General features: G+C 40.5%; 1 protein-coding gene across 8 annotated transcripts in view; it reads right to left on the bottom strand.

Annotated features, from left to right (window-relative positions):
• The window catches only part of PPARGC1A (PPARG coactivator 1 alpha), a 608099-nt gene that overhangs the window by 74606 nt on the left and 510127 nt on the right, over nucleotides 1-23366 (bottom strand). For 5 of the 8 annotated variants that reach the window (XM_070262537.1, XM_070262538.1, XM_023638288.2 and 2 more), the window contains one exon: nucleotides 15394-15573. In XM_070262537.1, coding sequence (XP_070118638.1) covers nucleotides 15394-15573 — 180 coding nt within the window. Of the gene's footprint in view, nucleotides 1-15393; nucleotides 15574-16844; nucleotides 20841-23366 lie in introns of those variants that run through there. The other 3 variants (XM_001499929.6, XM_070262539.1, XM_014738763.3) reach the window with 3 other exon arrangements.

Below are 23366 nucleotides of genomic sequence, written 5' to 3'. Positions count from 1 at the left end.
CATGTGACAATAAAAACTCACTTTGTGTCAAAGAGGGCCACAAATACTTTTCTAAATTTAGGGACTTAATAGTTTAGCCTATGCCTGGTAAAGCCTTCAACTAAACATAGACCAAAACAGGCAACCTTGAGAACGCACATTGTCACAATACAGTTTATGGAAATGGCGTCTACGGAAAATTTCCTTTTGACTCTCACTCCTTAAGACATATTTCCACTGTCACTCAAAGGAGGACATTTTTAATTTCTGATAACGCTCAATTGCATACCTTATTCTATTCCTGCCTTGGCACTTAATTTGCATTGATACTCTCCTTTCCACTTCTTGGCTCCATGGAGGACATTGAGATGGCAGGGCAGCCCGCCTTGCACACAGCCTGGAATCAGCTTTTATGCTGCCAGATGAAAGGTCAGGTGGAAAGGCCCACCACTGGCACAATTAATCTGGCCACTGAGGGACCATCGGCTGGTTCAAGAATAGCTTGCAGGTGAGTGATGGACAGGGTCATCGCTACCTGACTGTATCAGGGACTATTATGACAGCCATAAAGAGAAAGGGAAAAATTGAACAAGGGAAGAATTACTCCTGAAAGGGACATGAAGAGAAACACAAATGCCTTTGTACAAAGGATAAGCATGAGAAAGTACCGGGGAGCTGGGCCGTTTACAACAGCCACGGTGGAAGGCATTCTTTGCAATTGCCAAAGTTTGAGTATTAATGAGGGGTCATGGCCTAACCAAAGCTCAGGGTCCATATAGAGAAAGCCAAGCTGTCCATTCTCTCCCTTCAGGTGAACGGTGACAGATCTGGCTGAGAAAGTTTGGATAAAAAAGACATAGTTATCGCATTCCTTGGGTTTCTAGACAGAAATTAGATTTAGGGGACTCAGTCCTGTACATTATCTGAAATCTTGTATCCTAAACCAAGCAGCGCATTTTAGTGATTGTTTTGCAAGCCCTAAGGTTGGTGATATGTTTATAAGGATCTCCAAACAAAATGGGAAAAGAAGGGGAAATTACTCATAGTACCGATATTACAACTTAGTGTGCTCCCAAAGAATAGATACACATGAATTATGCATTACTGAGGTGGTGGTTATTTGGGGACTGGGTAAGGACAAGGATGGAAAGCAACGAACAGGGAAGTGAAGGTAATTTCATTCTAAAGCAATGTGGGGAATTACTTATTTAAGGATAACTCCGCTGAGCTGTATTTGTCTTGACCAACGGCCCTGAAGCTAAAGAGCTTTACTATTGACAAGTTTCTTCCTCAGAGGAAATTTTAACGGTTGTATTTTTTAAGGGAGGAAGTAATCTGACAGATCATACAATGAAATTCAACATCCCATGCAGCACTCTCTTCCTCAGTACCGCAACATGGGAAAGACTTACAGGATGACAGCAAGACTCCATGAAAATCTTTTAGATCTAAAAATACATATGTGTGTTTATATATATGCCTCATGTATCTCTTATCATCAGGCATTAATCCACGCAGGCACTGGTGCGGATGAATCAAGAAGTTGCCTCGCTTAAGCACCAAGTTTTTTATTACAGCATTTAATGGAAAGACTTCAAAATCATTTACATATTTCCCCCATCTTAAAAATTATGAGAATTGGTTTTTGTGGCATTGGGGGATCGTGCAAAATGACTGCGAGGAGATATTTAGAAATACAGCCCTGAGAAACAGAGGGCTATTTGCCCTCAGACTAAAGGGCCCCAGACAGTCAAATTTTGAGTGCTTGTCTCCCTTTTGTACTTTTTGGTCTCACCTGTTTTGGTCAGTCCCTACTTCTCAATAAGATCTGCTTGCCTCTCCCAACTCGTTAACTTTCTAAATCATGTCTTCTAATCTCCCATGCTGGAAAACAGATAACTAGATTGGTTTAAACTATAAGCAAAATCAAAGGAAGCAAGTGGTAGGTGAGGGCTGGAGAAGTTTTTCTGGGAATAAAATGCATTAAGTTTGAAAGTATGATTTTTCTGCATCTGGTTTGGCCTCTGAGAGGCAGCTTTACAAACGGTGTGTTTCTCAGCTATATTTCAGACAATTAATAACAATAAGTTATTAATGGCCAGAGAAATGAGGTCTACTAAAAAGAATTATAAAAACAACTGCTGTGTTTAAGTAAAAATGCATCGTGTCTATGGAACATACATCTTCTCTCTCAGCTATGAAACATGTAGCTGGAAATAAAAAGGAACCAGCAACTGAAGGAAAAAGTCAGAGCAGAGTTTTGTTTTTCTGAGCCACAGAAGCAGCGGGGAGGTCACCCAGTCCTGTAGGAGGGTATCGCACCTTTTGCTGACTCAGAGAAGAAACACATTTGCCATTCAAAGACAAATTAAATGGGGCATGGATCATGCTATGTGAATCGCCAGACTTAGTTATCTGCCAAGACCAGGCAACATTCAGTTACCTCCAAATGCATCTGAACACAGGAGAATTTTTGGACAGAATGTCTTTGTCAAAATTTTCAGTTGGAACAAATATTGCAAAGCAGTCCAGACTAGATTTGTCCCAGGAGAAATTGACACAAATTCCTTTAGGACAGGGGCAGCCACCTCAGCTACATTGCTGGGATTGCCGGGTGATAGGATTAAAGGAGTTAGAAAGTGGCATTGTGACCTAATGTAACTCTCAAATCTGCTGCACGCAGAGCCCTGGAATTGGGGACCAGCAGGGGAAAGAAGTCACTTATCCCACGCAGCATCACTGCCTTCAAATGCTTCAAATGCTCAGGCATTTGCCCAGACTCTTAGGCAGTGGGAACAGGAGAGGAGTCTACCCATCAGGCAGCACTGCCTGAAAGAAAAAGCCAGGCTGATACATGCAGCTCAGAGGAGAGCAGGGTGTCCCCGCTAAGCATGTGCTGGCAAGACACAAGAGGATCCTAACATGAGAACATTTCTGGACAGAATCTGAGTTGGCGAGGATCCCTGGACACCCAGGAGAACTATGTCTGGAATACAGAAGCTCCAACTTCACGTCTGAACAAATGAAAAGGAACTCAGGGAAGCTAATGTCCTCAGGCCAAGAGCCCATGGAAAAACCAAGGGCATTCCTATAATAGAGGCACTTTTTTCCCTATGTAAGCACCATTCAAAAGCATAAATAAACTTCTCAGAAAGGACTGGGGAGAAGATATTTAAGCCGGCGTATTACATGAAAGTGAAGGAGATTGAATTGAATAAGGCTCAGTAGAGGCATAATTCTCAGTACCTCCAGAAAGAGGAGGAAAGGGATAGGTAGCATTCTTCCTGCGCATGCCTCATTCAAGGAAACAGGACAGTCCTTGTGTAGGACCATCCCATGATACAAGAAAAAGGCTCCAAGAGATAGAAAAGCCACATATTCAAGATGTCACACATAGGCAAAAAGCACGTCAGCCCTTCCAGCTCCACTGAAATATCATTCTCAGGAAGAAAGGTCAACAGGCCTAAAATGGTACAAAGTGGTTTTCACCCAAAGGAGCCCCACATACGTTGCTAGGGTGCACTATTCCAGTCACGTCAGCCTTGTATACCGGTTAAAGAATTTTCTGCTGACAGCCTTGTTCTCTTCCCTTAGGTTGGCCTCCTCTTGTCTTCCCTCGGCAATTCCAATGAGCAAACTGCTATTTTCGTCAATACACTATGTGTGGAACACCATAAATTCCAGGTCTCCCAATTTCAAATACTCTGTCCCCCTGCCCTGCATTTATTGGACCCTATGTCTGGGCTCTTGGTTTGGAAAAGAAGGTCCCAATAGCTAGAAGAAATGCTCACCAGCAAAATTCCATTTCAAGGTGAAGGCATTTCGGAAGATGATAAGTGCACCAATACAGAGAAGGGCAGGATTTAGCTGTTAGCGATGACCAGGATAACAGGCAAGTGGAGAAAGTCCTCGCTTTGCTTCCTCTGTCAGAGAGCTTATCCCAGTGGATTTTAAAGACCAGTCTTCATCACTCACTATGAGCTTTATGGCACACAGACCATCGTCGACTCTTCACTACTGTATCCCCAGAAATTGGCAAGGAGATGAGCCAACTAATGGTTGACAATAATTATTTTTTGATAAATGGGTAAATAAATCCATGAGAGAATACAGGAACTTTTAAAATCCAGAAGCACGCAGAAATGTGAAACTATGCAAAAGTCGGAGAGTTTTGGATGGCAAGTGGTTTCTCATATGAGAAAATAGGACCACTCACACCACAAGTGACAGGGGATGAAAAGACTAGGTCAGTAATAATCCTCCGTAATATTTGCATTCTAAAGTACTGTCTTGAGGTTTCAAAGTTAGCAACTTCACCGGGTAAATTAACGTGATTGCAGATACAGACTGGAACGCCTTCTGTCTTCAGATCATTTGAAGGAAGATGGGGAGGACTGAACACATCCGAGCATTTCTCAAAAGTGAAAAGTACTTGGCATCAGTTTCTACTCATGCCTCTGGTGTAGGAGCATCAGCTACTGTGGAAACGGGTCTCCGCAGTAGCTCTCTAGCTGCTGGTGAGTACATTCCATTTTCCTCCCTTCTCCTTTCAGTAATTGCACCTTTGGCTCCATAAGCATTTTTCTGCATCCCTCTAAAGTCTCTATTGCACAAAAGTTGGACCAACATGTCCAGCTTTCACTATTTCCCAGTGCTCTGGTAATCAATTGAGTTAACTGGGTTGCAAATGCAACAAGAAAACTTGCCAGAGTATAGTTAGAGAATTTCACGACAATTAGCACTGATTTGCACTACAAGAATAGAAAAAACAATTTTTCTTAATTGTCTTAAAGGAAAACAAAAAAAGCTACTCACACATACACAATCCAAAAAAAGCCTTCTAGCCCTGGCTGAAAATAATGCCATTGGATGACAGAAGAAACACACCAGGTTAGCCAATTAGCATTCACCCAAGAAAAGCAAGCACTTTGGACAGAGGGAAGAAAAGAAACTCATCAATAGTAATACCAACTTTACAATAGCCCTGACTGTTTATCCACCCAAAGGAAGTGCCACCTCCTCACTTTTTTGGGACCCTCTCGACAATTCTGGGGGAAAAAATGTTAGTTCAACATTATCGCAAGCCAGAATATGACTCTATTTATGTGACAAGTTGACAACATACAATTTCATGCTTGTTGAACTGATCAGTGTTATATATTCACTGTGAATATTATGAAGCCTCACCATTATAAATATGAAACAGTATACACTTATTCAAAATAACTCCAGCAGTGGCAATTTATAGCTTGGTTGTTTGTGCTTTTATGAAGTCCAAATGCCACCTTAAGAAGCTGCAGTGCGCAGAAACAGATGTGCAGTGTGACTGCGACCAAAATGGATTGACGATGACCTATGTGAAAGCAGGCTATTACATTTTGGTCTGCATGGCAGCTGACACTGGTTTGTATTTAGATATGTGACTGTTGGGAACACTGTGTCCTTAAAGCTCTGTTTAAACATGGGCCAAGACATTTGTCTACTGGACTAATTATTTTACCACCCTTCTATGGCAAGGATCACTTTTTTTCTTTAAAAAAAAAAAAAAGAAAAAGAATGTGAATGTGTACGCACACACACAGGCACACATTTCCACTACGCTGGGTAAAGTTACAGCAAGTACTTTAAACCTTGGTCATGTCAGGTGAATGCTGGCAAGGACTCTGGAATGCCTGCATAACAGGATTGTACCACTTTCTCGATCAGGTGCCTGGGAACTGGACAAGACCACAAACCATCAAATCATATGCTGTCCCATCAACTGTTTTTGGTCAGGTTTTTTCCTCCTCTTCTCTCCTCTCCTCTTTCTTTCTCCTAGCAAGCTTCAACCAATTTGCAGTTCGCTTCCACAAGGACAAATTTGGAAGAGTGAAGAACAACACAATTTATCCAAATGTGGAAGGAAATGAAGGAACCAGGCGCCTTGCTAAAGCTAGATATCAAAAATTTGCATAAATACTTTCCCAACCACAGAGGTGCTGTTCAGAACAAAATAAATTGCTTGTACTGTATGCAAGGGCACAAACCTTGACCAGGTTTGTGGTTGCTTCCCTGCTCAGATGTTTCTTAAGTACACCCAGATATTCCTGCTAAGAAGCTCAGCTGAGCTGCCCCCTGGAGGTAGACCTAAGAAGGTAATTATTTATTATGTCATTGAACTATTTATTTATAGGGAGACTTAAAAAGGTTACTGTTTCCATAGGAGTCTTCAACATCTGTATTTGACTATTACGAAAAAAGAAATCCAAAATATTTGAAATATGAATAGTTTCAAGATTTTCTAGTAATTCTTTTGTTTCCTTTGTGTTTGTTTGTTTGCTTAATATTAAGTAACACCTCTAGGTCTTGCTTTGGGATCTAGTAAAGGATTCAGTGACCAGACCCCTGGATCTCTTTTGAAACCTTTTAATTACAGTGTTTTAGAACTTCCTCGTTCTAACAAAGTTTGCTCTCTAAAATCTGCATCTCTTTCTACTTTTCCTGTCGGACTAAAGCAAAGGTGTCGTCGGTCTGTCTAGTAAGTACAACCCACGAGATAACATAATCACATACATTCATTTCTCAGGGACCTTGGCAGTTCTTATCTCCTTGCTTTTATGATCTCTTATGAACAGCCAGGAATAGCAATTTGCAGCCTGTTTGTAAAGTCATCTTAGTCTGAACCCAGCCTTCTCCTCTTTTATCACACGGCGAGCTTCTCCAGCTAAATCCCATTTGCCACAGTAAAATTTGCTGTGAGCTCCATTTTAGAATAACGTAAGCATTCTCTGTGCATACGGAACATATCAAACATGTAATGGAGGGCAATTATCATTTCAATGAACTATTTATTAACAGAAGACGGTTTGTGTGCTTTGCTTAGATTTATTGATATGCTGCCCACTGTACGTGGTAGGCTGAAGCTATATGGTTCCTGGTCCTCGGGATCCCAGACAAGCAGCCCTGCATCTGACACAGCCCTGGATCTTCCGTGTGCTGTGCTCAACTTTATTTTACCATTATGTCACCTAGAACATTAAACACAACGCTTGAGTTCTGTGTTAAATCACAATAGTTTCCTATTAAGTGTTCCAAGCTACCCATTTTTATTAACAGTTACTTTATTAAATCCTTAATAACATAGATAGAATAGTTAGTTAATTTGTGTGTTGAGCCACGGATGTTAATTTGTAAACATAATAACATACTGCAATCATTTGCATAATAGCATTTTAATCTTTTTAGTAAAAGCTGTAATTCCCTACAAAGTACACTGCAGTGGAAACTAAGTGACTATTGGTAATAATACAAAAGGCCTTAAAATTCTGATCCTATTATAGTGTTGGAACATACCCAAACTGCTTCCATAATCTCTGAAATGTTACTGTTCTCTGATTTAGGTGTCTGTGTCAAGAATAAAAATGAAGTATAACTGGTCGCAGTAGACTATTTCCTAAATGTAATTTAGTATTCACTAAGCACCAGCACTTTGCAAATAGCTCTGAGGCTTTCCTTCAAAGTTCAGGCTCCAGCTCTGCATATTGTGGGAGGAACACCAAGGATCTCACTCTAAACTCGGTGGTGCTGAAGCCAGGGATCTCATAACCCAGGCTGGTCTGGCACAGGAAAGGGCATCGGCCACCAAGGATTTGCCTACCGGGTCCCCTCCCTCCTCCCTGTCCTCCCAGCCTGCCTGTTAGTCCTTGAACTGACTGCCTCTGACCAGAAGTTTGCAAGAGAATGAAAAAGTGGGGGAAATACTTAACAAAGCTACTTCTGGAAAAAAAAAAAAACCAACTCTATAGGGGGCTCGGTCTCTAGAGGCCATTAACACCAATCACAAGACTGGCCAAAGGAAAAAAAAAGGGAAAAAAATGCAATTGTTTAAAAGTCAGGCCAAGTCATTTTACGCAAGATCTGGTAATTCATTAATCCATCCGGCCACAAACCTTGAATGAATAACTTGCAGTAGTAATGGAGATGGGCAGGTCTACAAAGTATTAGTGTTTAGAATCTGAAACCACGCAAATGATTCTATCATTTTGGAGCAGAAGAGGCACAAAAGTACCTCCTATCATTGTTTCTGAGACAAATATTGTAATGGATAAGAAATCATTTCTCTTCGTAAAATTTTGCCCGTGCCAAGAATAAGAGTGGGAATTTCATTGTGTATCTCTGCCCTTCTCCCTTGCTCTTGTTCTAGCTCCCCGTAGTTCAGCATCTTTGGTAGGCTACCGTAAAACACAATATGCCACTTTGCTTTCAAACTATACTTCCGAGCACACAATCTTGAAAGTAACCTGAGAGGTTAAAGAAGAAGAAAAAAATGGTCCTTACAAAATTGTTTTATATCACAGGCAATTCATTTTATAAAGCCCACAATAAAAGTTTTCATTGCTAAAAGAGTAGGCACGCAATTATAGGGCCAAATTAACCTTGTTAAAAATGTGAAGTCTCAGGTAGGGCACAGTGGAAGAACAATTCGGCTCTCCATTTAATAATGTGATCTTTAAGGTTCATCTTTTTATCTGCTTTGTGTGTTGATCTCATTCAGAGGTGAGCCATCTGCTGGGCTGTGTTTCCAAGATGATGCATATAGATAGGGGGACATGGACAAATAGATAAGGCATATGTATAAGGTTACTACCCAAGAACACAGAGTTGCTATACAAATAGACAGTTTGTCCAATGCAGTATCTTGAATCTTGATTACTTTAACCTGGGCTAATACCTTTGAAGTAAATCTAAGAGGCAATGAGCCAATTTTTCCTGATTCCTCTCCAAGTTTCCCTCCATGTAAATGTGGGTATCTACTTTTCTGGCCCCAAAAATATCCAGGTGGAATAATTTTTAGCTAAATGATCCAGTTGAGAGTCCAGGAGGTGGGAAAAGCCTAAGACATGCCCATAAAATAGCTTACCTACATCTTGGAGTGCTCAGAGTATCTGACATCAAATAGTTGGTCTCTAACCCAAAAAACACAAAATAGTACATTCTACAATCATTGTGCCTAACTAAACATACAGATTCTCACTTTCCAAATTGCAAATGGCTAAGAACTGGATCAACTTCCATGAAAAACAGCAGCCAACCTCACCTCTTGTAACCACAACTCACATTAACAAAAGCAACCACCAGGAAAGTTAGTGATGGTGAAAGACGGTCATGTAACCGACATCCTGTGACTTACTATTTATTAGGTAGAGGTTGATGCCAAAAGACACAGCCTGTGGGTCAGAACTCCTGAGCCATATTTTTCCAGTGGTCAGCATAATGGCAGGGAGGAAATAGGGTGATAAACCAGATGTTCCCAAGATAAGGCAGATGTTATCAAGGCAAGAAGTCTAAAATAGTCTTTAACTGAGGTGTGTAGATGAACAACACACACACACAACCACACACACACACACACACACACACACAGACCCCGCTATTTAGTCTCCCTGCAAGATAAGCTGACAGTAGAAGTTGAAAATAAAGCAGCACACAGGCTGGGTCCAATTGTTGCATCCTGATTTGTGGCTCTCCAAGAAGAACATCTAACTGATTTATACCCAGAATTTGGAATTTTGTGGTAGACTACAAATGCAAAGATAAGTACAACATAAATTTTTAAAATACTCCATAAGTCTCCATGAGTTTCAACATTCTTCAATGTTCTTATGTTACAGCCAATTATCTCGCCACTTAAATGGCTATTATTTTCTTACTTGAAGTCTATGTTCTCTGTAAGTGTCATTACCAAGTGTGGCAAAAATCTGGTTGTGGGCTGTAAATTTAATTTAAATGACAAACATTTATTGATTGCAAATTGGAAATTCTAGAAATCCTGAAAAAGTGATTATTGTAAATTAGTTCAGTCTTTCCACATAACAAAGGAGAATTTATCCTCTTGATGATTAAATTAAGGTGAGGTTGTTTTGACACACATTTTTTTCTCTGTTTGTTTTGTTGAAATTCCAAGAGGTTTGCCATTCATAGAAAAGGCTGTCCGACCACAGGCACAGTCAGAAGCAGGAATTCATTACCATGGAAGGCTGCAGAATTTCCTCCAAGGAGACAAGTGAGAAAAAGCAGACACCACGTAAATTTGTGGATTGGGTTAAATATGTTCTACCCCTGAGGCAGTAGGGAGATGGAGAGCCCCTTTGTAAAACGACTCACAAGACTAAGAAAGTACTTCAACTCCTAAAGGTGAGCAGAACCTTAGCCAAGAAGATATCCATGAAGTTCTGATTCTCTTTGGAATATTTTTGAGTTAGCGTTCTTTGCCACCTCCCTCTCTAACCTAACTCATAGTCATCAGAGCTCATGGAATTTTCCTTCAAGGTGCTTCAAGTCTTTGTTCCCTGGACACCATCCCCTCTGCAGGTCCCTTCCCTGCACCTGCCTCGCACAGGGTCTGGAATGCAGCAGGGCCTGCTGTCAGATTTCCCCTACTTTCTGCTTGTCCATAGCTCGTACAACTCTGACAATGATCACTCTTAAATACCACTCGATTACATTGCCCTTTTGCTAAAAATCTTCAATAGCTCCCTCATTCCTGCTATATATACTCTAAACACTTCCAACTGGGTTCTCATGGCCTGCCACAATTTTGTATCCATCCTAAGTCTAAACTTACTTCTCCTACCACTCTGTTCCCATCAACATATATTTTACTTTGCCAAACATGCTCCCTCTATAAAAACACTTCACTCTTATTCTCTTATTAGCCTTGGCAACATTATTCTTGCTGATTCCCTCCTTAGCTAGGATACACACACATACATGTACATATGCATACACACAGTCTTGCAATGCTTGCCAACTGCTAATAGACATATGATATATAACCCCATGCATATAAACATATATGTACATGTATACATGAATATACATAGTCTTACATTGTTTTCCAATTGCTAGTATATATGTACGTAAACATATATATGTATATACATATGCACACACCGTCTTGCATTGTTTGCTATTTGTTTCCCAATTTGGCCTCCCAAACTAGATTTAAAGTTCTTTAGGAAGCAATTTTTTTGCACTTTCTTTGTAATCTTCACATTACCTAACACAGTTGCCACCATCAACAAATACATGATGGTCAACTCATTCATTATGCTGCAAATATTTATTGAGTACTTACTTTCGGCTGTTTGCTAAGAAAACATCTAGAAAAACTTCAGTGAACAGGACAAGCAGGTTCCCTGCTTCCAAAATGTTCACAGTCTTTTGAATAGCCAAGATTTGTCGTTTTAACTTTTTGATAAGTACAATTTATGCTTATTTCAGAAAAAAATTAGAATATAACTGAAAGCCAAAAGAAGAAATGTAAAATCATCTGTACCCCACCAGAATGATTAAGTATTCTTGTAGGCTTCCACCTACCATTCCTTTGGCAGAAGGACACCTTCCAGACAGATAACAGGACCCCTTGCCCCTTTTTCTGCTACGAAATTTCACCTTATCAGACGTACTGAGACTCCCACTAACTACCCAGCGTGAATTCTGGCTACAGCTGTGAGGCCTTCTCTCTCCATTAGCAAAGGCAGGCCTAGAACACCTTAAGAGTACTGACCTAGAGACAGCTACATTCTCACTCTCCATGTTCTAAAGAACCCCAAGTGGCTGCATTCGGAAGTGACAGATGAATGAATGAAAGATGCCCATTCAGTTGTATCACGGAGGCATTAAAGCAGAGACAGGGTGGCCCACAGTGACTCAGAAAGGCCAATGTGCTATTTAAACTAACCCCTGGCCACGCACCCTTACACAATGCCATGTTGTAAGAGTAGTCCTTTATTCTCCTCCTTCAAACAATGCACAAAGGCAACAGAGGGAAGGAAGTTATGTTGCAATATTCTGAAACATAAATCTTCCTACCAGTCGGTCCAGGGACAGCATCCTGTTTTCCTGACACATGGGTCAGATTCACTGGAGGCTGCACCTATAGGCCTTGTGTCCTGTTTTTCTAAGTGGCTTCTGAATCATACCTGGTCACCTGCATTTACACATCCAAACATAGGTTGTGCAAACAAAGATCGTTGTTTGTGTGTCCAGTTACTCAACCTACGTGTACAATTGCGTGTTGGCCCAACTTGCTCCCACTCAGGAATTCACTCTTTCACAAATTGTGACATTCGATTTCATTCCTTTTTTTTTTCCTTCTAAAGTTAAATAAAAATTAAACTTAGATCCAAATGTACGGAAGAGGCCAAAGGAGGAAATTTCTATTTACTCTCAACGTCTCAACATTCTGCTGTACTGAGTATAGCTCTTAATACCCCTTCTATCAGCTTTGATTAGAATTCAGAAATCCTGTGGCCAGTTTCCAGCAGGGTCATCAATGTGCTGCTTGAGTCAGGGGAAAGTGTTTAACTACTGGGTGCTTTATTTTATTCTGGGAATCTGAGGTAGATGATGGTTGTTACTGGCAGATCAGAGGTGGCCGAGACCGTGACTGTTTGGCTTGCTCAAGTACAAGGCCTTCCACAAATGTGATGAGGCAGGCCTTTGAGAACTGGAAGAAAGAGAGCAGGGGTGAAAGTCCACTGGGAGAGTTTTAAAGGCACAGGCTCTGGGAAAAAGACTTGAGGGAAATGCAGCAACACAAAGCCGTGGCCATTCAAGGGTTATTTTGCTGCATGTGGGACCTTCTTCACAGGGAAGACACAATTTTAGAATTCCTCCTAGGCTCACATAACACTTTTTTTCCCTTATAGAAAAAATGTTTGAGTTTAACGCTAGAGGGCAAAGAGTAGAGGCGATTTAGCTGTATGCAAATAGTCAGGAAGCTGCCGCTGGTTGTAACAGTGTTGCCACAGGAGCCCTTACCCTTTGCATAGACAAAGAAGAATGGGTTTTGTGACAGCAGAGAAAACTGATATGGAGGCTTATCTAAACAGTTACTTTTGCTGTCTGTCACTAAGAGAATTCCTGACACAGAGTCCTGAGGCCCTGGCATCTCAATAATTTTATACGACTTCTGAGTCTTCGTAGCCTGTATCTCAACTATATTTTCTCTCAAAAAACTGACCAATTCAACTTGAGTGTTTTATAAAGGGGTATTTCAGGGACTTTTATTAAACAGGGTTTCTCAGCATCAGCACTATTGTCATTGGAGGCCAAACAGTTCTTTGTTGTGGGGGCTGTCCTGTGCCTGGCAGGGTATTTAGCAACATCTCTGGTCTCTACCCACTAAATGGCAGGAACATCCTTTTGGCCCTACTCTTAACAATCAAACATACCTCCAGACATTGCTAAATGTCCCCTGGGGGGGGCAAATTGCCTTCAGTTGAGAGTCACCAGTTTAAAATGACCTAATGAAAGATGAAATTAAATCAACCTTGTGTTTTAGAGCATTGAAAGCAATTCTATCAGTGGTAGAAAGTCATATAGGGAAACAAAAGGGGTGTCTCAGTGTAGATTAAGCATCTGTATATAACTAACTAGCTGCTGAACCAAGGCTCCTGAAGGTGTAAATGAGAAGTACCTCAAGCAAGGGCTGCAACACGAAATACAGGGACACAAGGTCACGGAGAAAGTCATCTTTTTTTGAAACTAGCCCACCGGGGAGGTATTGACTACCACATCACCTCCCCCCGCCTTTTAGTTATTCCCTAACCATCATCTACAAAATGCATGGCATTCACCCAATAAGGAATAGCCGATTTTCAGATAAGAGGTCTATAGAGATGGACATTTTTTAAAGTACTGTTTATTTAATGCAGCATGACTTAAAATGGGCCTGTAACCTGACAAGTGTACTGAATGAGGAATGTTCAATTTACCAGTTCTAACCAGCCAAGTCCTCGCATGAACTTTCTAAGACCCGGCTGAGAAGCCTGGGAAAGTGTAACTAACCTCAGACCTCCAGTGTTTCCTCCACGTTATTCCTTCTCCCCAGCCCCAACACCACTACCTGAAACCCTCTTCTCAGACCCACTTAATGCTCCCGACATATTATAAAATCTCAGCCACGGGCAGAACCTACCGCCACCTCAGCTCACTAGCTATCCCTGCTTCCACCTCAACCAACACTGAAAGGAAAGATTCTGTTCTATTTTTAAATATATTGAGCAAAGAAGCAGCTTGATACGTCTTTGTAAAGGATGGCTGTCACCTAAATTCACTGTTGTTCTATTTTTATCAATGATATAGACTTTGGAGTTAGATCAATGTGGAGTTCAAGTCTCAGTTCTTTATTCGTCAGCTGTGTGATTTTGGGAAAATCACAACCTCTCTGAGATTCAGTGTTTACATATGTAAAATGAGAATGATAATAATAGTATCTAAACAATAGATTGTTTTGAGAGATGAGTGAGATGATATACAAAGCACAAGTGCTCCAAAATGTTGGTCATTGTTGTCATTACTATTATTGTTCTTAACATTACTATATTCATCATTCACTCATTATTCAACAAACATTTGTTTAACACCTTCTGTGTGCTGGACAAACTCAGTAAATATTGCAGAATTGGTTTTCTTAATGACTCAATAAACATTTATTCAGTACCTTTCATGTGCTGGGTGCTGGAAAAAGAATAAATATTTCAACCAAATGACATCTAAGTATAAAGTATAAGAAATGTTTCTGCTGGTGGATAAACAATACATTTAAAGTGCTTTGTATGGAGGTTGGCACATAGGGGGAGAAGATGTTAGATGATGGTGGCACTGGTGGTTGTGAAACCGAAAACTAGTTGCTTTGACAAGTTTTATTCAACTCACTTGCCACAGTACTCACTTCATGCTTGTCCCTATAAGAAACCACTTATTTTCAAGTAAATGAGTACTGATCTTGTGAGAAAGAACTTCTTTTCTCAAAGTAACACTTTAATAGTAGTAGATTAACATTCTTTATTATAGGGTAGGCTTATAATAAGAGTCTAGAGTCTGGAAGATAATTCTCACTATTGAAAGGCAAATGAATTTTGACTAATTTATAAGTAAATATTAGAGTAGGTGAGTTTAGAAGTTTCCATAAAATAGAGAAATCAGAGGTATGACCAAAAATATAATAATAATAATAATTGCTTGCTTACTTTGTAAAACAAATAAAGTAGATATCTAACCCCTTGGTTAAAAAGAAATGCATTCTTTTACATTCTACATTAATTTATATTAGGCACCATTTTCTGTGGGAAATAGGAATAAACAGGTTTAGACTTTTGTTCTTCTTTTTCCCTAATTCTTTCACAATCCCTCAGCATTTCAACACAGTTTAATGCACTTTGTTGTTGGTTCCTAGCCCCTTAATTCTCAAAAGAAAAAAAAAAATATCTATTTGTTTTTCGTAAAATAGGAAGTGCCTAACCGTGATAAAGAGTCTTTTGATGACAGCAAAGTAAGAACCCATTGTACTTTCAGGCCAATAATCATGTTAGCGTGGCCCAAGCCAAGTTCGAGGAGAAATTAATTTTCACCAAGGGATGTCCTTACCTCAAATATGTTAGAAGGCTCATTGTTGTACTGATTGGATATGATTTCTGATTGGTCACTGCACCACTTGAGTCCACCCAGAAAGCCGTCTGTATCCAAGTCATTCACGTCTAGTTCGGAAAGGTCAAGTTCGGGAAGATCTGGGCAAAGAGGCTGGTCTTCACCAACCAGAGCAGCACACTGCAGGAGGCAGGGGGGAAAAAAGCCTTTATTAACTGCAGGAATTTATTAAACTGCAACAGCATGTGATAGGAATTAAGCCTGGTTAGCTCAACGACTCCACCAAAGCTGGTTTCCAGGGTTTTAGTCACCAGAAAAAACATCCTCAATTCGTTTACTCACTTTGCTCTCAAAAGATACTTCGCCTGATCCGTTCCTTCCAAAATTTTACCTCCAAATTCATGGTAAATGCCGTGAAGCCTTCTCTAATTTTTCCAGTTAGAAATCAACTGGATTTGTTTGTGCCTCTTTGATAGTTAGCACTTACTAAGTCACAAATGGTTTTCTGGTTAACTATATGCAAATTTCACTCTACTTTTCAAGTAGAATCCCTTTGGAAGGGTCTAAATTTGATTTTATCTTCGAATTGCCATCACATATAATAGAGAGGGAATAATTGCTAAATGAAAAATAGAACATAGGAACTATACTAGGAAAAACTTTCTCCATTCACGCTCCTTTTAACCATTATAATCCATATAATTCATTTAGCAACTAATGATGCAAAGTCCTTTAACTTGCCTATGGTTCTCTTGAACTGTTATCTAAATCTTTTACTCTTACTTGACTTTTCATGAGCTTCTGAACTTGATCTTGAACGGGTCAAAAGCAAGTTCCTTGAGATGAAGAACAAAAACCACTGATCTGATTCTATCCGATCTTCATATCTTTCACTATGTGTAACCTGCAAGTCATGTGTGTTGGTACGTGTGTGTATGTGTATGTATGTGTATGATTGGGATCACCTGAGGTCTGGAAAGAAAAACCACTACAGCACTATAGCACACCACAACTATATTTTTTCATCATTTTCGTATTCCTAAACTATGCTCTAAGGGAATTCAACAGAACTACTTTTCTTTGGTGTTTTAAAATGATTTCAAGATATCGAGAGGTTTAAAATATTCTATACTGTGTCTGGGCTGCTTGTCACCAAGGCTATTTTAGATTGGCATAGTCTTTCACCTCCATGCGTGGAGTAAATGGTCTTTTAATTGTCCCCTACTGTGGCTTTTTGAGGAAAGTGGACCCCCTTACCAATGGGGTGGTCTTCTCACCTGGAGTTGGCTATCCAACTGCTGATTTCTCCCTGCCTACTGTGAAGAACCCTGCAGAAACTTCCTATTGCAGGGGGCTGGTGATGCCAAAGCCATAAGGACTTTATCCACCTGCAAGCCAAGGTGTCTGAATCAGCAGGGACACACGCTGAAGTGGCACCCTCTTGGCCCTACCTTCCAAGGTCAGGAGAGATGCTGTGGAGTTGCTCACATCCAGGCAGCAGTTGGGCATGAAGCTGAAGATCCTGCTTGACATTTAGATTTTGAATAAAATAAGTTTTAGGCAGATTTTTCTTCTCGAGCACCCCTGTCATTTCTGGCAGGCTCCAATGCATGGGTCATCGGCAGCAGCGTGCTCATAAGCACCATGCCGAGAAGCAGGTCTTGGATAATGGAGTCAGCAGTCGGTAAGGAGAGGCTGCGAGGAATCTGAAAATCCCTGTAGTTCTTCCTTAAAACCCACCAGGCCCCGGTGAGCTCCCAAATTGCAGGCACAAAGGCAATGCAAAGAGAGGGCAGTTCTCTCCAACTAAACTCTTTCCTTATCATTTTATGGGTCTTTCTTTTTTTATTATCCGAGTTAGCCCAAAGTTACAGATCCAGATCGGTATACTTGACTAGGTTTATAAGTAAGCAGAGGCTGGGCTGATGAGGAGATTTTGTTCTGGTACAATGTTCGTGCTTTGTTATGGGTGTAACGCTTCCTGGCTCCATACTTGCCCACCCTGCTTATGCTCCAAGCGCACACACACTGCGGTAACCCTGCCACCACACGACCACTTCAGAGATAAGGGGATAACTTTTTCAATGGTGTAAAAACCGGTAGGATTTCATTGGGAGATAGTCTTTTTCTTCAAAAAAAAAAAAGCATAAACGATAACAACAACAAATAAAAATAAGTTAGAAAACATAGGATCTCTACATCTGGCTTAAGTTCCTGTTGTAAAGAGCATAACCTGGAAACCACGTTTCGGATCGCTGAAGTGTTCTACCCAGGAGAGAACAACTTCTTGCTGTCTCCCTCTCTTCCATTGGACTCACTCGGCCTGGCTTGTTCAACATCCTGTAACCTTTCAGAAATATGTATTTTTCAGTAACTTTTGAAAACCATTGAAAAACTCGATTCAATTGTTTGGTATTTTACTATGCTGTAACGCACCTATTTCTTTCCTCTCCTCTCCTGTCTCCCTCCTTCCCTGTCTCTCTTTCTCCCTCCTTTTTGCTTTTGTTATGGTTGAAAAATATGCATGTGCTCTTGCCACTGTTGACATGCTAATAAAATCAGTGCTTCTGAATGTGGCATTATCCTGATAATCTAAAACACATTAGTGGTAGCAAGTGTTCCTGTTAGTAATTTATATTTGGCCTTTGGATGATGCGAGACTTAGTGTGAGCCCTGTAACTGTCCTCATCTGACATGCTGATATTTACTGCTTCCCTATACATCTGTAACAGGTGTGCTTTACTGCAATTACAGAGACACATTCTACTGCTTCTTTGCGACCATGACAGCTATTTCACAACCGTAGCCTTAATTTTATAATAAGATTTAAGAGGATAAAGCAGTCACTAAACACAAAAGGCTAATTATTGCACGTTATTGCACCCCAACAGACTTTTCTCTTAGTTAGGGAGCAGACAATAAATTAGCTTAACTGCACCGATGATAATGAATCATTATAATTAAGTATAATTCTCCATTAACCTTTTGGAGATTTTTGTGCCATTGATGGTAAATTTTAAAGAGAGAGAAGAAAGAGTGGACCTGGCCGCATTAATTATATTAATGAAAAAAGAATCTTACTTCTTAAAAACAATAGTCAAGACAGAGGAAAGGGGTGGGGCGGGGGCCAGTAAAGAATGACAGTCTTAGTGGAGTGTATGTCATGTGAATTGTCTCCATCAATCTTAGTAACCTGATTGTACATCACCTTCATTAAACTGTGAAACACTGGAGAGTTGGAGTGGCTATAGTGATGTAGGCCTTTATTAACCAAGGTGCTGTCCTCTCATTATGTGCAAAAGGGCATAATACGTTTTAGAATGACAGCAAACATTAATGATTCAAAAAATGAAGCTGCCTACGCTACCTGCTGCTCCTAATATTTTAGACCGGCGGAGGTGATTCCCAGAGCTGCCGCCGCGAAGGCTGGGCTTCCAGCAGCTTGCTGCCGCCAGAGCAAGAGAGAAGCGACTGGCCAGGCTCAGCCGACCGACAACTCAATCCGCGGGGGACGATTAGCCCGAGACCTCACCTCCTTAAGAAAAAAATTAAAAGGCTGCTGTTCTCAATGGTTCTGACGCTGATTTGAAAATGACTGCCGAAATTCCAATGATTAAAGTAAATCTTGCATATTTCCATATAATCTAGTTCCTCTTTCAGCTCCTAGCAGCATCAGGAATAATACATGATGGAAAAATGAAACTACAGCAGCTGAGCCCCACAGTGCCAGCCAGACTATCACCCACAGGACACTCCAGCTACTCGAAGACAATTAGGACTTTGAAGCCACTTATAACCCTGACTCATAATAGCTACAGGACACATGAATTATCCATATCTATTCCGCTTTACTGAGAAATCACAACAAGATAAGAACAATTACAATCCACAAATAGATCTGCCAAGGAAAGAGAGGGCACACGGAGCCAACATTTGCAAACCCAGCAAAGAGTTAAGAATCCAGGGCATGCCTCGCTAGATAGGAAAAATGCATTCGCAGACAGCCTCGGCCAAATTATTTTCACTTTAGATGTGTATCGCAGCACCACATGGACATCTTATTTAATCAAATCACGTGTGGCGCTTGGTCCTCCCCCTTACCCTACGTGCCCCCGGCTACCCAGAGGAAGCACTGGCAGTCCTCTGCCAGAGTCATTGTTCGCTGCTCGGATCCTCCATGCAATTCAACTTGGGTCCATCTCACCAGAGTCCACAGAAAGTTTCGCTTGTTTCCCAAGTTGCCCAAACTTTCCGAGAACATTCCATTGTGTTGAAGGCAAACATGCCGAGGTCCTCCGTCCCCCGCTACTCACTCTAGACTCCAGAGATGACGAGGAAACAGCTTGCTTTTTTCCCCCTGTATGAATTGTAGCCGGCAGAGGCTGTGGAATTGATGTATTGCCGTCTATTTTTACACAAGCAGCGAGCAGCTCCACACACAGTCCTGCATAAACTCTATTCTCTCTCGGCTTCAGGCAGCTCTCCGTGGTACACAGACATTTAACCATTGGCTTCCCTGGCACCGACGCTAATGGAAACCCTTGCACTGTAACGGTATATTTTTTTAATTTGCCGGCCAAATCTTTCAACCACCTATAGGAGTTTGAAAGGAATCAGCTTCATTGTTTTGTGTTCTGTGGGAAAAGCAATCCAAAATAGCCCACCAAGATTTTTAGGATTTTGTGAGTTTTCTGTCTGATGAACAGAGACGGGGGAAAAAATCCAGACTAGAGTCAAAACTGACTATATTTGAGCACAACCATTTTAATATTTTTATCTTCATCTGATTATAAATAGAAATGGCATTTTTCCAAGCAGGCCACTAAACACCACTGGAAAGACTTCAGCTTCTGATTCATATCAATATCTTAGAGCATAAATATTGCATATGAGGAGAAACAGAGCCAATGGCACATGGAAAGAGTTTCTAACTGCAACAGATACTGATGACAGCAGCTAAGCTTTGATTTGCTCAAGGCATCTCAGAGCCACCTTAAAATAGCAAACTTATTGGAGTTAAGATAAGATTGAGATTCCCTTGCAAAAGCTCCTGCCCGGGCTACTTTTCTCGCTCCTCTCCTCGCCCGAGCCCTTCCCCCCTTACAGGAATAATTGCATCTCGAGGGAAGCTTCAGTCCTGGCTGCAACGCCGAGCGAGCCCAGTCCCAGCTCACCTCGATGTCACTCCATACAGAGTCCTGGTTGCACATGTCCCACGCCATCCAGCTCCTGAATGACGCCAGTCAAGCTTTTTCAACTGCAATTCACAGTGACACAGAGCACACACTCATGCAGGCAACCAGCCCCTTACTGAGAGTGAACTGAAGGCACCTGTCTTACTACAGTCCCCAGTCACATGACAAAGCTATTAAAAAGTAGGCTGGGCTGTCACTCACCCAGCCTCCCTTCTCCTGTGCAGCTTGCTGCTCAAACTCGTGACGTCACTCAAAGGCAGCCCTCTGCCTCAGTGAAGTAACGCTTAGGAAAAAAAAAAAAAAAATCCCAAAAGAAGAAAGAAAGGAAACACTTGGACTTTTGGAGGCTTCGAGCATCATGCTGTGATTAAAGCCAGCTTTGAATGCCACAGACTCTAAATGGAGCCCTGGCCATATAATAACTAAAATCCCCTGCAATCTTTTTTTAATTATTTTCCTTTCAAACAAGCAAGTGGCAAAGCTCCCTGTTTCATGACAGAGTAACTATATTCTTAGCTAAAATGTGTACTCTCTAAGGACTTGAATTTTAAGATCTCCAAGTGGATTCCAGCTCGGTTTGGGACTAAAGCAAGAGCTTATCACATGATGCATTTTTCTGAGACATTTTCTAGTTGGGGGAAGTGTTTGAAAGCAAGGAATGGGGCATGCGTTTTTTTTTTTTTTTTTGCTTGTTTAATCAACAAAGCAGCCTGTATTTGTTAAGGTATAAACAAACTCCTCCACTCAGAAACCGGCTGTCCCCATAGCAGTAGGAAACACCAGCTCCCGAAGTGTGACTGCAGTTTGCTTTGCTCCATATAAGGAGAACAAGAAACAAAATCCCATCCTTTCAGCTTCCTTCTAATTATTTCCATTTCTCTCATAGGCTCCCAGAAAACAAGTGTTAGTAAATACAGTTGCTGCTGCTCTGCCCAGATCCGCTCAGTTTCCCAGCTGCCTTTTTTTCATACATGGAGCATTTCCTCTCTAATGCCTTAGGGTGCCTTTTTGAATAAACACTGGATTTCAACCCTAGTGCCCTGGGTGGTGCAGTTTGCACTTGAGAGCAAAAATGTCCGTGGAGTAAGGGAAAAATACCGACACGCTATTAGCAGAAAGATTTATTTCTTGAGCTTTTTAAATTTTTTTTTTCCCAGCTTCTACCCTGAGACAATGAGGGCTAATGCAGGTGCAACTGTTTTATGATGACACTACATACTGAATACATAACAAACCCAAGGCACTAGACACCGGCGGAAAACCCTTTCCATAACATACAGTGATCTGATTTAACCCTTCCAAGTTCCAGGGACGTGCACACATATACATATTTGTGAATATGTGTGTTTTTATAAAATGTTAAGCCCAAAATACTTTTAAAATCAGCCCAATTCTTTTACTTGATAACTTTTCTGAAAAACATTCTCCAGATAGCTATCTAAAAATAATTTTTAAAACACTATGAACTTAAACTCCTATTCTACCAATGTTAATTTAATGTATTCTCTATTGTCCATCTCTTTATAAAGAAAAAACAGTGATTTGCTCTAACATATAATTTAAATATAAAGTTGCTCAAATATTAAACTGAAAGAAAAAACAAAAAGACAAAAAAACAGCAGACGGCTGCTTCTTTCCGATCACATATATTATAAGAGATTTGTCTACTCTGATATCTGCAACAAGTTGCTAGTAAATTCCTGAACAATGTGATGAAATTGACAGCTTGTCATTACGGGACATAAAAAGATGGCCGAAAGCTTTGGCATTTTAAGTTAGCTGAATATATTACACTGGTACATTTTCCCTCTTACAAATAGCAGAAAATTACTGTAGTTTTAATTTTCTAAATCAAGCAAGAACAGGAAAATACAATCTCGGGAAGGGTTTTATACATGCAATTAGTGGCATTACTCTGCACTCCCCACAAAGAAACACTCATTTTCTTCCCAATTGTATTCTGATTTAATGTAAAACTACAGTAAATTATTAAAATTCAGGGCAAGGGTCATTGGCTCTACCCTCAACACAGTCAACTGTGAAATAATATTGGTCACTTGACCATGAAGAATTGATGTTTATTAATTATTATCAGGTGATTCCCGTGTTGTGCTATTCTCTGATACTTTTAATAGTGCTCATCGAATGCTCAGCATCTATTATCTATTTTTTTAAATCCTATTCACACCTTTTAGAGAAATTCTTTACACTGCAACATTTTCTAGTATTGTTTTGGATATTGTAACCTGCTCACATCATCTTGCTGGGGTATTCTTGTTTATCTTTTTGCCACCTAATTCCACCTTTTTCCTAATCAAATCAGCACATCCACTGAAACCAGAGGTGGTTTAATATACCCTTTTTTTTTTTCCTTCACCATCACAAAGAGGGTTAGTCAAGACTCAAAACATTGAAATGATTTATAAACCACAGCATACTGCAATTTTTCCCTCAAATTTCTATTTCTGTACAAATCAAAATTTAAATACATTCTTGGGACAAATAAGAGTACCTTCCACCATTTTTTTTAAGTCCCAAAATTACAACTGTAACATGAGGGATATTTTAGAGGTCTTATAATTTGGTTAATTAGCTCTTCAGATTAAACATTCTCTTCTGTCCAGTTTTTTCTTTTCTCAGGAGAACGTAAATTGTTGCTTGCTCATAAACCTTGGTCTTTTCTGACTTCCCAGGAGGTTTCTATAGTTAATTCTCTCTCTGCTTTGACTGTTTCCCTTCCTCTCTCCCTCCAGCCCTTTTTTACCCCCTCGTCAACTC

Source organism: Equus caballus, chromosome 3 (genome assembly GCF_041296265.1).
Source record: "Equus caballus isolate H_3958 breed thoroughbred chromosome 3, TB-T2T, whole genome shotgun sequence".
Taxonomy (NCBI): Eukaryota; Metazoa; Chordata; class Mammalia; order Perissodactyla; family Equidae; genus Equus; species Equus caballus.
This window is presented reverse-complemented; position numbering and strand designations above follow the sequence as displayed.